The 15,310-nt window shown below is 39.7% G+C and overlaps 1 protein-coding gene across 1 annotated transcript in view; it reads right to left on the bottom strand.

The window, feature by feature from the left end:
- The window catches only part of cdh16 (cadherin 16, KSP-cadherin), a 36,257-nt gene that overhangs the window by 20,040 nt on the left and 907 nt on the right, over window positions 1-15,310 (bottom strand). The window contains exons 4-8 of the mRNA XM_058089181.1: window positions 14,862-14,996; window positions 13,142-13,271; window positions 10,592-10,750; window positions 8,677-8,873; window positions 1,789-1,914 (exon numbers count right to left, since the gene is read on the bottom strand). Of these exons, the coding sequence (XP_057945164.1) occupies window positions 1,789-1,914; window positions 8,677-8,873; window positions 10,592-10,750; window positions 13,142-13,271; window positions 14,862-14,996 (747 nt within the window). The remainder of the gene's footprint in view (window positions 1-1,788; window positions 1,915-8,676; window positions 8,874-10,591; window positions 10,751-13,141; window positions 13,272-14,861; window positions 14,997-15,310) is intronic.

A 15,310-nucleotide genomic window follows, 5' to 3' on the forward strand; every position in this document is an offset into this window, starting at 1 on the left:
ACAATCTCATCCGGGACAGACCGGAGTCTGCACACAAATGGGAAGTGGACCAACTTGCTCCTCTAGAACTCAGAACTCAGAACCATTTGGAGCTGAGATGACAGTAATAATAATCCCTAACTGCACATTGTCTCATGTGGACACCTTCAGGGTTTCTGGGAACCACAAATTCCCAGGACCTAAAGTGGTCATCACACATAAAAACACTGAAAAAAATGTAACATAAAAAAATGAACATAATTTTATTATTGTAAGTGGTTGCAACCAATCCAAGGTGTACCCCACCTCTCACCCAAAGACAGCTGGGATAGGCCCCAGCATTCCCGCATTTTAAGCGGCATAGAAAATGGTTGGACGGATGGATGTAATGGATGGAAGAATTAATTTTAACTGAATTTAGATATTTTAATTATGTTGACTCAACTAATAATTTTTAAGTATTGTGAAATAAATTATATTGCAAAACTCAATCTCAACTATTTTTGAGTAGATTTTACTCATATTTTTTAGGAAGGCAAATTAAACCCATGTGCCTTATGTACTTCAATAAGTCAAGCCAATTCCAGCTGAAGAAAAAAGAAAAAAAAAGCCAATTCCCGCTGAATTCAGGCGAGAGGCAGCGTACACAGTAAACCTCGGATATATCGGATTCAATTGTTCCCACTGGTTTTGTCCAATATAAGCGAAATCCGTTATATGCGTAAACCGGAAAATGTCCGTTTTATGCATATATCGGATTTATATCCAGTATATGCGTAAATCGGATTTTATCCGTTATAAAAAGGCACTTCCTTGACTATGTTTCCAATGTACCTGGACGCTGCAAACGCTGCAAATGACGTCGTATAGCGGCCTGTCATGATTCGGCGAATCGGAGCGCCACGATGCGGCCATCCGATATATGCGAGGGAAATTTAATGGAAATGCATTGGAACGGGACTGTCCGAAATAGGCGAAATCTGTTATAAAAAATCCGATATATGCAATGAATTTTTATTGGAAATGCATTACAGAAAATTTGTTTTTTTTTTTATCTGTCCGTTGTGAGCGAATTTCCGATATATCCGAGTCCGATATATCCGAGTCCGATATATCCGAGGTTTACTGTACTATGGTCCCTGGAGTCAATTGCAGGGCGCATACGTATGTATCTCGCCTGAAGTCCGCTGAAATAGGATTCATTTATTTGACTTACTTAAAAATGTGTAAAATCTACTCAAAATAGTTGAGGTTGAGTTTTGTAATATAAATTATTTGACTATACTTAAACATTACTAGTTCAGTCAACATTATCAAAAATTTTGTTTCAGATCAAATTATTCCGTGCAACCATTTAATAAAATTATGTTCACTCAACAACCATTTTTTTCAGTGCATTGTACGTAAAAACGTCTGCTGATCCAGTTCTACACGGCAATCATTCAGTCTGTGCAATTCCATCACTGGAACCTGCAACCAAACAGGACAGGAAGAGACTCCAAAAGGACCATTAAATGCACACAAACTGTTCAAACTCCTCCGCTCAGTTACTTCCCCTAGGCCATCACTCTGATCAGTACCTGAACACATCGTTAATTTGGAATAGTATCATATTACAGATGTCTTAAAGGGAAAAAAACTAGTTGTCTTTGACAGCTAATAAATGAAGTTTCAAAGCAGAAACATGGGCTTGTAGATACAGAGCAGTGTAACCGCAAATGTGGCCGTGTTTATACTTTTCAACATTAATTATAAGCAGAGCATTCATTGTTAGGTGCTGGAGATGTTTAGTTTGCAGGCTTTACAGACCTGGTCTTGTGTTTCTCTGTCCAGGGGGGCGTTGAGATAAATGACTCCTTCCCTACTGATGGTGAAGAGCATCTCTGGAAACTCCCCCTCCAGACTGTACTCTACTCGACTTCCACTCCATTTCACCTGCATAAACATCCACACTCAACATGAAGTGCTATCAATTCAAGGAACTGTATTATACAACCATAGCAAGTATAACAAAGTTTTTTTTCTTGTGAGAGCTACTTTTACAGAATGAAAATTACATTTACATTTTTGTAACAGTTATTTTCATAGCTTATTTCAACTCTAACAAACCAACTATGCTTGTTTTACCTGCCCAAAAATACAGGTAGCCACAACTCATATTTTGTATTTCAGAATTACATTATTAATTGAAAAAAAAGAAGAAAAAAATATAGCAAATTTGCTGAACATATGCAACAAAAGGTGAATATTTATGCCATTTAAGCTTGTCCTGTGTGCAAAGCTACGCTACCAGTTGTTTACATGAGAAAGAGCCAACTGAACTGACAATGAACAATGGAACAGAGAGTGTTGCCAAAACTAACTATGCAGGCTGAAGGGGATTTTCCATTCTGCTTTACAGCCCTTGACCGAGCATTGTGCAGTGGGGCTGAAAGAGCCTCAGTAGCCATCAAACAGCACCCAACAAGGAGTGGAGGCCAGCACAAGCGGCACGTGTATCTCCTCAATCCACTGTCAGACACTTTCCCCTTGTTTTGGAGATTACGCCATGCTTTTGTATACAAATCAAAACATCACCCGGATAGCTGACTCTCAGTGTTAGTGTGTTTGAACATAAAATAATCTAGATTTCGGTGATAATGAATGCAACATTGCAAATTCTGAATTCATATTTTGTATCCGTCACTGACAGACATAAATAAAGGTGACATGTTGGGAGTTTAAAGTACTCAAGTGGGATAATAGTTTTGATCACACAGAGGCAAAAACACTGTTTTGACACTGAACCAGTCATGATGTGCTATATATATCACTATATTGACACTTACTACGGTAACCATTATGTCATTGGATGGTCATATCACCTCGTACTTTGGTACGAGGTACATTATTTAAAAAAAAACAACTTAAACTGTATTCTGGAAAGCAGGAAGTGAACAAATGTAACAGTTACTGATTGTAAAAGTACCAGATGCAGGGGTAGGATTTAATAAGCTTTGCTTCTTCCTACTCCTTTTGGACATGTGGAACTGTGAACTGATTATGTGATGCACTCAATTCTAATCTGATGCATGTTCAAATGAAATAAAACCAGTACCATTTTTTAGTGAACCATAACTCTTAACAGGGTTTTTATTTGAGGTGTTGGACAAATGGCTCTCTCTCTCAAGTCGATAAAATATATTGAGTAGAAGCACAACAAAAATAAAAGTGTAATGTAGTGTAGTAGTAGTAGTGATGTCATGAGTGGAAAAGAGTTTGAGCACAATAGTGACAATAAACGACTTAAACTAAACACATGTCTCTTGATTGAATCATATAACAATTAGCTTTTCAATAGAAAAACCAACATTTCTCCACGAACAAGATGACTTTCCGTGCCGTTTGTGTGTCATATTTTTGTGCTACACTGCTTAGATCCTGCAAAAGTACAGTATTGTCTCATCCATGCTATAAAAGTCAAAGTGAGAACACACTTATTTCAACTATGCCTTTACATTTTTCAATTTAACTTCACTGCAGGGCGCGCAGACCTCACAGCTAGGAGTCCACGGTTCAAGTCCACCCTCGGCCATCTCTGTGTGGAGTTTGCATGTTCTCCCCGTGCATGCGTGGGTTTTCTCCGGGTACTCCGGTTTCCTCCCACATTCCAAAAACATGCTAGGTTAATTGGTGACTCCAAATTGTCCATAGGTATGAATGTGAGTGTGAATGGTTGTTTGTCTATATGTGCCCTGTGATTGGCTGGCGACCAGTCCAGGGTGTACCCCGCCTTTCGCCCGAAGACAGCTGGGATAGGCTCCAGCACCCCCCGCGACCCTTGTGAGGAAAAGCGGTAGAAATGAATGAATGAATGAACTTCACTGCATAACGCAGCATTTTTTTCCCTTCTTCTCCTTCTTTTGTGACTTTTGACCAGTTTTTTGCCACTTTTGTGAAGAACACCTCCCAGGTGACAAAAAGTGACAACTCACTGAGGGGGAGCGGTGAAATTATACCTGGTGTATCAAAAAATCAATCAAAAATCAATATTATCAAAAATAAAAAATCAATATATCGAACTATCACAATATGTAATCCTATGATGAATTATCAGACACTCGCAGTGTATGTTTTTTTAATATTATTTTAATAATATAAAAAACATACACTTTTTTGATATTATTTTAATAATATAAAAAACATACACTGCAGTATTTTAATAATATAAAAAACATACATTTTTTATGACATTATTTTAATAATATAAAAAACATACACTGCGAGTGCATGATAATTCAACATAGGATTACATATATATTGATTTTTTTTTTTTAATATTGATTTTTGCCTCCTGTATGACAAAGGCAATTGACGCAGGGCTAACATGCCTCTGAAGCTCACCCCCACTGTACTGACGAATGACTAATTGCAGGACAAAGAATAGAATTGTTTATTTTTTTTAAAAAGCGATACCGTCGTCATAGACCTTGACAGATTCTGAATCAAAAAGCCCTCTGTGACAACCTCCTTGCAGTTGCTAACGGCATTGTTATCAGTGATGCACCAAAAGTGTTGACAGTGAGCTCACGCATTTTTCTCCCCTGGCAATGACATATTGATTTGCACATAAATGTCTCCGATTCTACCTTACGATCTCTATCTCGATGTCGCTGTTGTTGTTATTTTTCTTGTTGACTGGTGTCTATTTTTGACACTGAGTGTAATTTTCCACACAACAAAAAAAATCATTTTTGTTATTGACTACAAGACATCAGGATACATCAGTTCCTATCTCAGCTATGTTGTATGCATGCAAAATATTGCCAAGGGTCACCATAGCACCGCTGTCATTGTTGCCACTATAAAAGCTCTGTGACGCTGTTTTATTTATGACACTCATTTAAATTAAATTTAGTGCTCACTCCGCTGTACCACTCAAGGAACCAATTAGCTGCACATGTATTTGAATATGATGAGATCATAGATTAAGTGCTCATGACAAATTCGCACACTTTGCATGCAACAAATCTGATTTGTACTGAAAGTCATGCAATGCAGCAAAGAGCCTTGACTAACTCATTCACAGGGACTGGCACCTCGCTTCCACTCCAAAGTCTCAGTAGATTGCATTACTGAGCTCAAGTGCTTTTACTGATTACCTTCCACAATCAAACTTTTAGGCAGGCAATCAAAAGCATGTGGTAGATAACAGAATGAAATTAGCCTTCTACTTGTCTTTGTCTGTTTACGTCACTGCTTTGCAGCTGTTATTTGATATTTACAATGAAAAAAAACTAACTATAACAAAAAAAGTTGGGTTTATTTTATTTCTTCAATGAGCCACTTTTCACAGATGGTCCTTGGGCCACACTTTGGAGACCCATGCATGTTTCGCCAGGAAAGCGAGTTGTTGTCAGGTGATCGTTTGTATTAAATTACCTAATAGTGTGTCATGAGACCTCATCATTTGAGATCCATCAAGATTAAAACGAGATATTTTGTTTGCAGAAAAACTGTATCGTGAGAAGAGGGCAGCCAGAATCCAAGGTATTTTATGTGAACCAAGATATCGCTACTATGAATGATAATACAGTAATGTGGAAGTGGCACGTGCGAGTTATTATTGGAAGTGCTGTAAGCACACCTCGCAATCCAACCAATGGTGTTCACACCGTCTACGATTGTTAAACAGTTTCTACTTTGATAAAATTTACTTAATGATTTGTCAGTTCAACCAAAGGCCTACATGGATGAGCATCTGACAAAATGCAACGCTGACATCGCCAAGAAAGCACAAGACTTGAGGAAGCAGGGAACGATACAAAGGACTAAATGAGGTCCAGGAGAAGCAAGAGTGATATCAAAAGATATCAACGATCTGGATCGGGGCTGTACAGTGCGAGCATTTCACTCACACATGCACCTAGAAATAAGACGAATAGAGAAGTAGTAAAGAAAATGAAAAGGTAGCACGCTTTTCAAACCCTTCATTCGCATTTTGCTTCTGAAATAAGTCCATACAATGTGAATCAAATTTGCTAATTTGGTTTCCTTTGTCCATTTAAATGTAGTTTTAAATTTGGTAATTTGGTTCCCTCAATGTTTAGGGAACATTAGCAATTGATGGGATACGGAGCGAGAGTAGGATTAAATAAATTCTTCTTCCTACTCCTTTACGGACATGTGCAATTGTGAATTGCAACATGAAGCATTCAATGTAAACCAGGGGTCTCAAACACGCGGCCCGCGGGCCAAATGTGTTACTAGTTTGAGGCCCCCGCCTTGATATGAAAGTTTAATGTTAGTGCGGCCCGCGCAAGTTTGATATGGATGCTGTATGGTATCATGTACCCAGAAAAAATTATTACGTTTGATTAATGTTCATGTTAAAGGTTAAATAACTGTTAATAGTTATCCTCCCTATCCGTGTGGAAGTGGTAAGTTTTTGGCTATTTAAGTTTAAAGGAAATAACTTGAAGGCTACCATTTAGGTCGCTAGCTTTCTAGTTTGCGAGTTAGCATGTGTCTCAAGACCCTGCAGTTGCGCAATATGTTGTAAATAAAAAGAGTATAAATGTGACTATAGTCGTGTTTTGTCATGTCTACAGGGCTCTAATAATGCTTTGTTCATTTTAATCTGAAAAAATAATTTGTCTACCCACCAACTATATGTGGTTTCTTTAGTTTTTATTATTTGCTGTTTTATTATTTTTTTTTATTATATTTATTTATTACTGATTGATTGATTTTCTTTATTTTTGATTTTTTTATTTATATTTCATCTTATTTTGTGTAGAAAAATTAAAAATAAGATATTTGAGAACAGTGGAATGTTTTATCAGAGCTTTTCTTGTAGAAAATTGGAACCAAAGCAAAGTTTTTCAAATTTTTTTTGTTTTTAATAAATGCGTTTTTGTTTTTTGTTTTTTTGAAAACCTGATGCGGCCCAGTCTCACCCAGACCCGAGCTCCAGTGGCCCCCAAGTAAATTGAGTTTGAGACCCCTGATGTAAACTGTATGTATGCCTCAAATGAATGAAACCATTACCATTATAGCATAAAATTTATGGTAGAATCTAGTTTCTAGTCCCTGCCATAAATGAATGACATAAGAAACATAAGAAACACTTCCGCAAAATATAGCGACCAAATGTTACAAGTGTAAATAAAACAGATTAAGGGTTTAGAAAAGTCTGAGCAACTATGTGTTTTGATCTGACAAATATTCAGTAGTTTTGATCAAATGTAGAATTACTACAGATTTTGCTTGGACACTAAAATGGCTCCGCAGCTGGTCAAATACGATGACAAAAATAGCCGCACGACACTCACTGACGCTGGGAACACCCAGGTAGGTTAGAATTGAACACACAAAGCACTTATTGTGCAGTTCTAATAAAGCAAACTGGTTATAATCTTGCAACATGAGCCATTGTAAATAGTCAACAGGTTTGCAAGAAATGTTCAAGTATGAGCTGAAATATAATTTTAGAATGAAAATTTGTCAAAATTGTACTTGAAAAAGAGATTAGCATCATAATAACACGTGTTGGACAAGAGTGATAAGCGAGAGGTGATCATGGTGGCTTTATGTATTTCCAGGCAATATCGAGTAGGTGGGATTCACAGAGAGAGTACTTGAATATGACGACCTCTAGATGTGTCATAAGAGTGGTTTGTCCGACCGCCCACTTAACACAATTTAGGAATGATTTAGCGTGGGGGCGAAGTGAGGCTTTCCCCAGTAAGATTCATACTTTTCTTTTTTTTTTTTTTTTTTTACTTCTAACCGATTTTATGAATATTTTAACAAAAAATGGTTCTGTTTCACTGCATTGAATTAGACGCAAGAATGTTATTAGTTTGAAAATGTCATTACATATATATGTATATCTTTTTGCCTACAGTATACAAGCAAGGAGCATGGTCTATTACCCCATCACCCCGATTTAACCTGAACTACACGTGCAATAATTTCCGACTAAGGCAATCAAAAGCTCCTACACTTGTGAATCCACACATGTTCAGTGGGTGGATGGGGCTGTTATAACAGCAGAGATGAGAGGCGGAGGGCGAGTGTGTGGGAAGAGAGGGAAAGCAGGAGGTGGATGGGAGGTATTGTGATGTACAGTACCTGCGGTGCGTACTGACAAGCTCCTTTTTTTCAGCCATTTTCTGAATGTGTTTTGCCATTCAGGTGATGACGTGCAGTAGTTCTCCCAAGTGCAACACTATGTGTAAGGGCTTGTGTGATATATATCTATACATGTAGTCAGGAATTAGCTACAGAATGGTGATACGGTACAACAATTGAAATCCATGAATAACAAGTATAACCTTCAATCAGATGTTAATTCTAAACAACTATACAAGCTATGATATGATGTAAAATGTGACGTACACATTCCATTTACATTTTAATTTGTAAAAACCCATTGGAACTAGTGGTCGGAGGGCAATTGAGTGATAATGGGAGTTAAAGTGACTCAGCCAGGATGTAGCCAGAAAGGTTCCATGGCATTTCAACAGTATCAATAATTCAGTATTTGGTCATTTAGGAGGACCCGAGGGGCCCTAAAAACAGCAACTGGCAATGTGATGCCGCTTTATTCTCTTCAGATTATTGACAGTTTGTTTCATTGTAACACAATATCATAGATGGAACACAATGAGTATAAATTCTCTGTTTCCGGTGTATCAGAGTAAACAGGCTCACCTGGGAGATTGGGATGGGATACGGGCCCGGGAGGTTCTCCTGCAATCGTACAGGATCAGGCGATGCCCAAGTATTCCCGGTGACCTCAACTGTAACAATTCCTGTGGTGAAGAATGCATTTGACTTCCCGGCCATGTCCTTCACCATCACTGACAGTTTATATCTGCCGCACATCTCAGGGTCCAGTGTTGAGGCTCCTGGTGAGGGTACAAGCACGTTTCAATACACTATAACACCTGACAGTATATTTATAGATTGACTAGTTTGACCTTTGACCGCAACTATAAGGGACTGACATGTTAAGAAAGTGGCCAGGATAGGGATGGAGACTGAAAAGTGAACCATCGCACACTCCTCCCCCCTGCATCCCATCCATTGTCACCACTGAAATATCACTGAATAAAGCAGCTAACAGTTGCTCTCTAGGCCCCGGAAAGCTGCTCTGGTGTGTGACAAATGTGTAATTACAACTGTAACTGTAACAGCGTTACGGTGTCCATTCAGATGTCCTATTTTTTTCATTATAAACATATACAACATATATTTGTTTGTGTAAGATGACTGTTGTACTCTACTAAGCGCTGTACAAAATAGGCCACCATATTGTGATGCTTGTGCTATTATTTGTCTAACAAATACACCACTTGGTAGCAACTCAAAGTTTGACCCCATTGGTTGGTCTGACTTGAGATTTCACGATAAGGTTTAGGAGACTGACAATTTTGAGCAAGATTCAGTAAAATAAATGGACACTATCATGTCTATTTTTTGTTGTTATTAACAAAGGGCACTTCCAGGAAAGACAGGAATCAGATCTGGAGATAGCAGAGATGAGCATGCTGAGGTTCTCATTGGGAGTGACCAGGATGGATAGGATCAGGAACAAATACATCAGAGGGACGTTACATGTTAGAGGCCTTGGAGATAAAGTCAGAGAGATGGTTGGGACATGTCCAGAGGAGAGATAGTAAATATATTGGTAGAAGGATGCTGCGTTTAGAGCTGTCAGGTCGGATGCATAGAGGAAGACCAAAGAGGAGGTTTATGGATGAAGTGAAGGAGGATATCAGAGTAGTTGGTGTGAGAGGCCACCATATTGTGATGCTTGTGCTATTATTTGTCTAACATATACACCACTTGGTAGCATTTAAATTACAACTCAAAATTTGACCCCATAGGTTGGTCTGACTTGAGATTTCACCATAAGGTACACATCTTTAGGAGACAATTTTGACGAAGATTGGGTAAAAAAATGGACACCATCATGTCTATTTTTTGTTGTTATTAACAAAGGGCACTTCCAGGAAAGACAAGAATCAGAACTGGAGATAGGGATAAGCAAAGTCAGAGAGATGGTTGGGACATGTATCTGCTCTGGACATGTCCCAACCATCTCACTGACTTTATCTCCAAGGCCTTTAACATGTAACGTCCCTGTGATGTATTTGTTCCTGATCCTATCCACCGTGGTCACTCCCAATGAGAACCTCAGCATGCTTAAGATTAAGATATGCCTTTATTCATATCTTAATCTTAAGCCATATGGTGTAAGATATGCCTTTATTCATATCTTAATCTTAAGCATGCTGAGGTTCTCTTTGGGAGTGACCAGGATGGATAGGATCAGGAACAAGTACATCAGAGGGACGTTACATGTTAAAGGCCTTGGAGATAAAGTCAGAGAGATGGTTGGGACATGTCCAGAGCAGAGATAGTGAACATATTGGTAGAAGGATGCTGCGTTAAGAGCTGCCAGGTCGGATGCGTGTAGGAAGACCAAAGAGGAGAGAGAAACAGATGCAGAAGACAGGGTTGGATGGAAGCAACTGATTTGCTGCCCTTGAAGGGAAAAGCTGAAAGAGAAAGAAGTAGATCAACAAAGGGAACATCCAAGCAGTGCCAATACAGGACTAACCGTCCTCGGTGAGGGAAACCTCTCCAGTGATAGAGTCAATGAAGAACATTTGTGGGGAGGGGATTCTGGGTGTCTGTTCCATTAGACGGAAACGTAGCTCAGCATGGGCAGTTTTGCGGTCATCACGGTCCAGCGCCTCAACCTGCATGAAGGGAATCCCTGAGAAGACACAGTGGGTCTTGGTATGATGTGACAAAAAGATTTATTTTCTGATGTTCTTTTCACCGGTTTACAACAGCGTCCCACTATCCCCAGTATACAAGGTATTGACAGTATACCTCTTCCCCCCCTCCTGAGATTGCAGATTGTGGTTCAGAATCTCTACAGCCTACCAGAAGTTGGCTTCCCCAAATTCCAAGTTACAAACTTTCGCCTTGATAATGAAGGCACATTATAATGGAGTGGTGGCCCACTCGGATTCAATGTCCGAAGCTCTTCTGGAGGTGGGAGTTGAAATTCCCAGCAGACCTTTACAATGTGTTTGGTCCTGCTAGGTCCGGCATTCTCCCCCAGCATCGGAGCCAATTCACCACCAAGTGGTGATTGGTTGACAGCTCCGCCCCTCTCTTCACCCAAGTGTCCAAAACATGCAAGTCCGATGACAGAACAATAAAGTTAATCATCAAACTGCAGCCTATGGTGTCCTGGTCCCATGTGCACATGTGGACACCCTTAGACACCCTAAATTTCCCCACTGAGGGACGAATAAAGGCATATCTTAATGGTGTTCAAGTGCAATAACAAAGCACCCCTTTGGTTCAGGTCAGGGTGGTCATTCCCCCCCAATCACACCTTTCCACCTTTCTTCTCACTGGAACTGCCAACATGAGCGTTGACCCCTTTTATGAGTTGTGAGCTCACAAGAAGGGGTGACCCATGTTGCCTCTTCTGGCTGTGCATGGGTGCAAGCCCGGCCTCCAGACGCTCGCCATCATGCCCCACCCCCAGCTAATTGTAATTATCACAGTAAAACCATCAGAAATACAAAACACAGGGACCATACCAAAAAAAATTTCAAATATTTTACAGTACTTTAAGTGTATACTGTACATTCCACTGTTTAATTGCACAGTTTGAGCAGTAAAATGATAATTGACACATAATTATGGCTGTGGTAGACTACCATTGCAATGGTGTTTGCTAATTAATCTTACATGCAAGAGTCATGTATTAATTGAACAAAATTAAGTGAATGCAACTACATGCATGTGTGATGTTAATGTTGAGAATTCTGGTGTTTGTTGAGTGTTGTTTTGCTTGCGTGGACAATGACGCAGTAACATGTGTGTGAGTTTGAGCACTGTTGAGCACTGCTGTTGTCATGTTAAGGTCGGCAAGAAAGTTGAAAAAGACTGTCAGAGTCTGTGGGACTCTTTAATACGGTACATTACTTACAAGACATTGTTTGAACAGTATCACTTTCTAGCACTTGTTGCAGGTGGCTGGGTCTATATTATTCTGGTCTGGTTACTACTGTTTGTGTCAGCACTGGTGTCATTATGATATATTCATTCATTCATTTTCTACCGCTTTTTCCTCACGAGGGTGGCGGGGGTGCTGGAGCCTATCCCAGCTGTCTTTGGGCGAGAGGCGGGGTACACCCTGGACTGGTCGCCAGCCAATCATAGGGCACATGTAGACAAACAACCATTCACACTCACATTCATACCTATGGACAATTTGGAGTCGCCAATTAACCTAGCATGTTTTTGGAATGTGGGAGGAAACCGGAGTACCCGGAGAAAACCCACGCATGCACGGGGAGAACATGCAAACTCCACACAGAGATGGCCGAGGGTGGAATTGAACCCTGGTTTCCTAGCTGTGAGGTCTGCGCACTAACCACTAGACCGCTGTGCCGCCCATTATGATATATTATGATATTTTATTTTGTTAACCTTTGTTGAGGACCAAGGAAGATCTACTACCCTTAAATACATTTCAGATGTGGATCTGCCTATAGAGTCTGATCGCTTTGGACCCAAGCGAAGAAGTGACCCACCAGAACCAGGGATGGATCTTTTGTGTGGCACCCACTTTGTAATGCACATTACCATTTTCTAGATCTCTTATCCTCATCAGGGTTGCGGGGGTTCTGGAGTCTATCACAGCTGTCTTCGGGCAGGAGGCGGGGTACACCATAGACTGGTCATCAGCCAATCACAGGGCACATATAGACAAACAACCATTCACACTCACATTCATACCTATGGACAATTTGGAATCGCCAATTAACCTAGCATGTTTTTGGGATGTGGGAGGAAACCGGAGTACCCGAAGAAACATGCAAACTCCACACAGAGATCTCGGGGGAATCAAACCCAAGTCTCCCAGCTGTGTGGCCTAACCCCTCATCCACCATACAGTGTAGTGGAAAAAGCATCGCACTATATACGTACTTGTTTGACGCATGTACTCTTTCTAGTTGAAGTATATCTTCAATGAGTCTGGTACATATTTCTTATCCACATTATATAACATTTTACTCCCATTAGGGTTATTTGGTTTATTTTTACCGTGATCCAGATGAACCTTGTGATGCGCACTTACCTTTGAGAAGCCCAAGCTGCACGCTGCCTCTCATGCTCTCCTGAATGAAAGTGGGCACATTGTCGTTCTTGTCAATGACGCACACTTCGACCGTGAAGCTCTGCCGTTGCCCTGATGTTCTAAAAGATACCTTGTGAGACACACACACACACACACTTATCAAACAACATTGAAGGCACATTTTCACAGTATGCTTTAAGGTGGGTAGGTAGGTTGGTAGGTAGGTATTTTGGTCAGTTGGTAGGTAGGTAGATTGACACAGACAGATTATTGATCTGAGAAATTCTCATTGCAAAAAATAAATTAAATACAAATAATTCAAAAACAAAAATAATAACCCTGCTTTTATTTAAAATTTGAATTTTTTTTAAACTGCCAACATTTTGCTCACTTTTAAAGTACAGTTCTGCTGCACACACTTTGCACGATTCAAGCCTAAGACCAAAAAAGCACCATGTAATAATAAAAATAGAAAAACAAATGTATTTGATGGAGATCCACGTGATGCATTCTTAAGCGCAGAGTAAATATTACGAAAAAATACCAGTAAATAAATATTACAAAGACATTTTGTTAGTGATATAAAATAACTTCCTTAAAAAAATTGTGCTACATTTTAATTCAATAAACTTTGAGGGTTCTAATTTAGTACCACAGTGCAAGGTGGCAGAGCGTGGCACACCCCATGCACCTCTGTGCAATTGGTAATTTGGTAGACTGGGTTGCGCCGAGGTTTCCACATTTTCAGCTTGGCGCAGTGACAATATCATGACAAAACAGCACGCAAAAGGTGCCCTGAAACACTGCCAGCTCCAACCTGGTGTATTCTTGGTGCAGGCACCCTCTGCACAGTGGTAAATTGGCTGACAGGTGCGCAGTGCACACATACCACCAAAACTTCACAAGTGTCAGACATATTTCAATGCAGTAAGCAATCATAGCAACCACTATTTAATGTAACTGTCTGAACCAGCATGCAGATTTTTGTATGAATTGCCCCATCATATCCTCATATGTGTTTATGTTTCATATGTTTTTGTGAATGATGGGCAAAATTCGCAAAAAAAGTGCAGTTCCCGGTTAAGGATTTACCTATATTTGCCCATATTTCTCTGTCATAATCTTTATCAGGGCCAATTCTATGCATGCACAGAAATATTAAGCGGGCATACAGTCACACACATCATGCCTCAGCACTTTTTTTTTCCTAACAGTGTTTTGTTCACGCCATTGGTTGTTAGCTGTGTGTCCAGCCCTCAACCTGGAGGAGTGGAGTGTAATTTGTCATAAAATATCCCACATCCAGATTTTAAAAAACAACCAACCATCCATCCATCTATTTTCTATGCCGCTTATCCTCACTAGGGTCGCGTGTATGCTGGAGCTCCCACATGCTGACCTTCAGTGGTCGACTCTCCTTCCAGACCTGTTGCTGTGTAATGTTGTAATGTGTGAATCATCAACATTGTGCCATTGATTTAGTCATCTTTTTTTTACATTTCTGAGGGAATTGCAAATGCTGTTTGGTCATCACTCTGTTCTAGACCTCTCCTTGTGTACGTAGTGTTATGCATGCAACACAATGCACATACAGCAGAGTGAAAATGATTTACCATCAGATATTCAAATGAGTTGAATAATGATACTGTATCATTTGAGTTTAAGTTGTATGATGTGTGATATTTCACTAAGAACTGCTACAGAATGCATAAATGTATACCTGCAGAGAGTAGGACGGCTGCTTCTCTCGGTCCAGTGGTTTCAGAGCATAAAGGAACTGAGCGTCCACTCCAAATATACCTTCATCGTCCCCTGTTACCACTAAGTCGCTGTAATTGCCTGTCAGGCTGTGAAGCTGCAGAACACAACGTTAGTTTAAAAAGCAAACTGCTTGCAGCTAACAAATAAAATAACACATGTTTGCTTCGTGGATTGAAATTCACATTTTTATGAGATGGTCATTTTGAATAAAGCAGAATACAACATAAAACCAATCAGATGTGTTGGCAAAACCCATGATTTATGTTAAGATATACACTATTCGTAATGCATTTAAAACATAAAAGGCAAAGTGGTGTTGTTATCCAACATCTCCATTCTATTTGAAGCGTTAATAACACTGAATGTGTGAGTGAAAAATGTGTTATGTGTCAAGGAAACACAATGCAA

Source organism: Doryrhamphus excisus, chromosome 12, assembly GCF_030265055.1.
Source record: "Doryrhamphus excisus isolate RoL2022-K1 chromosome 12, RoL_Dexc_1.0, whole genome shotgun sequence".
Classification (NCBI taxonomy): Eukaryota; Metazoa; Chordata; class Actinopteri; order Syngnathiformes; family Syngnathidae; genus Doryrhamphus; species Doryrhamphus excisus.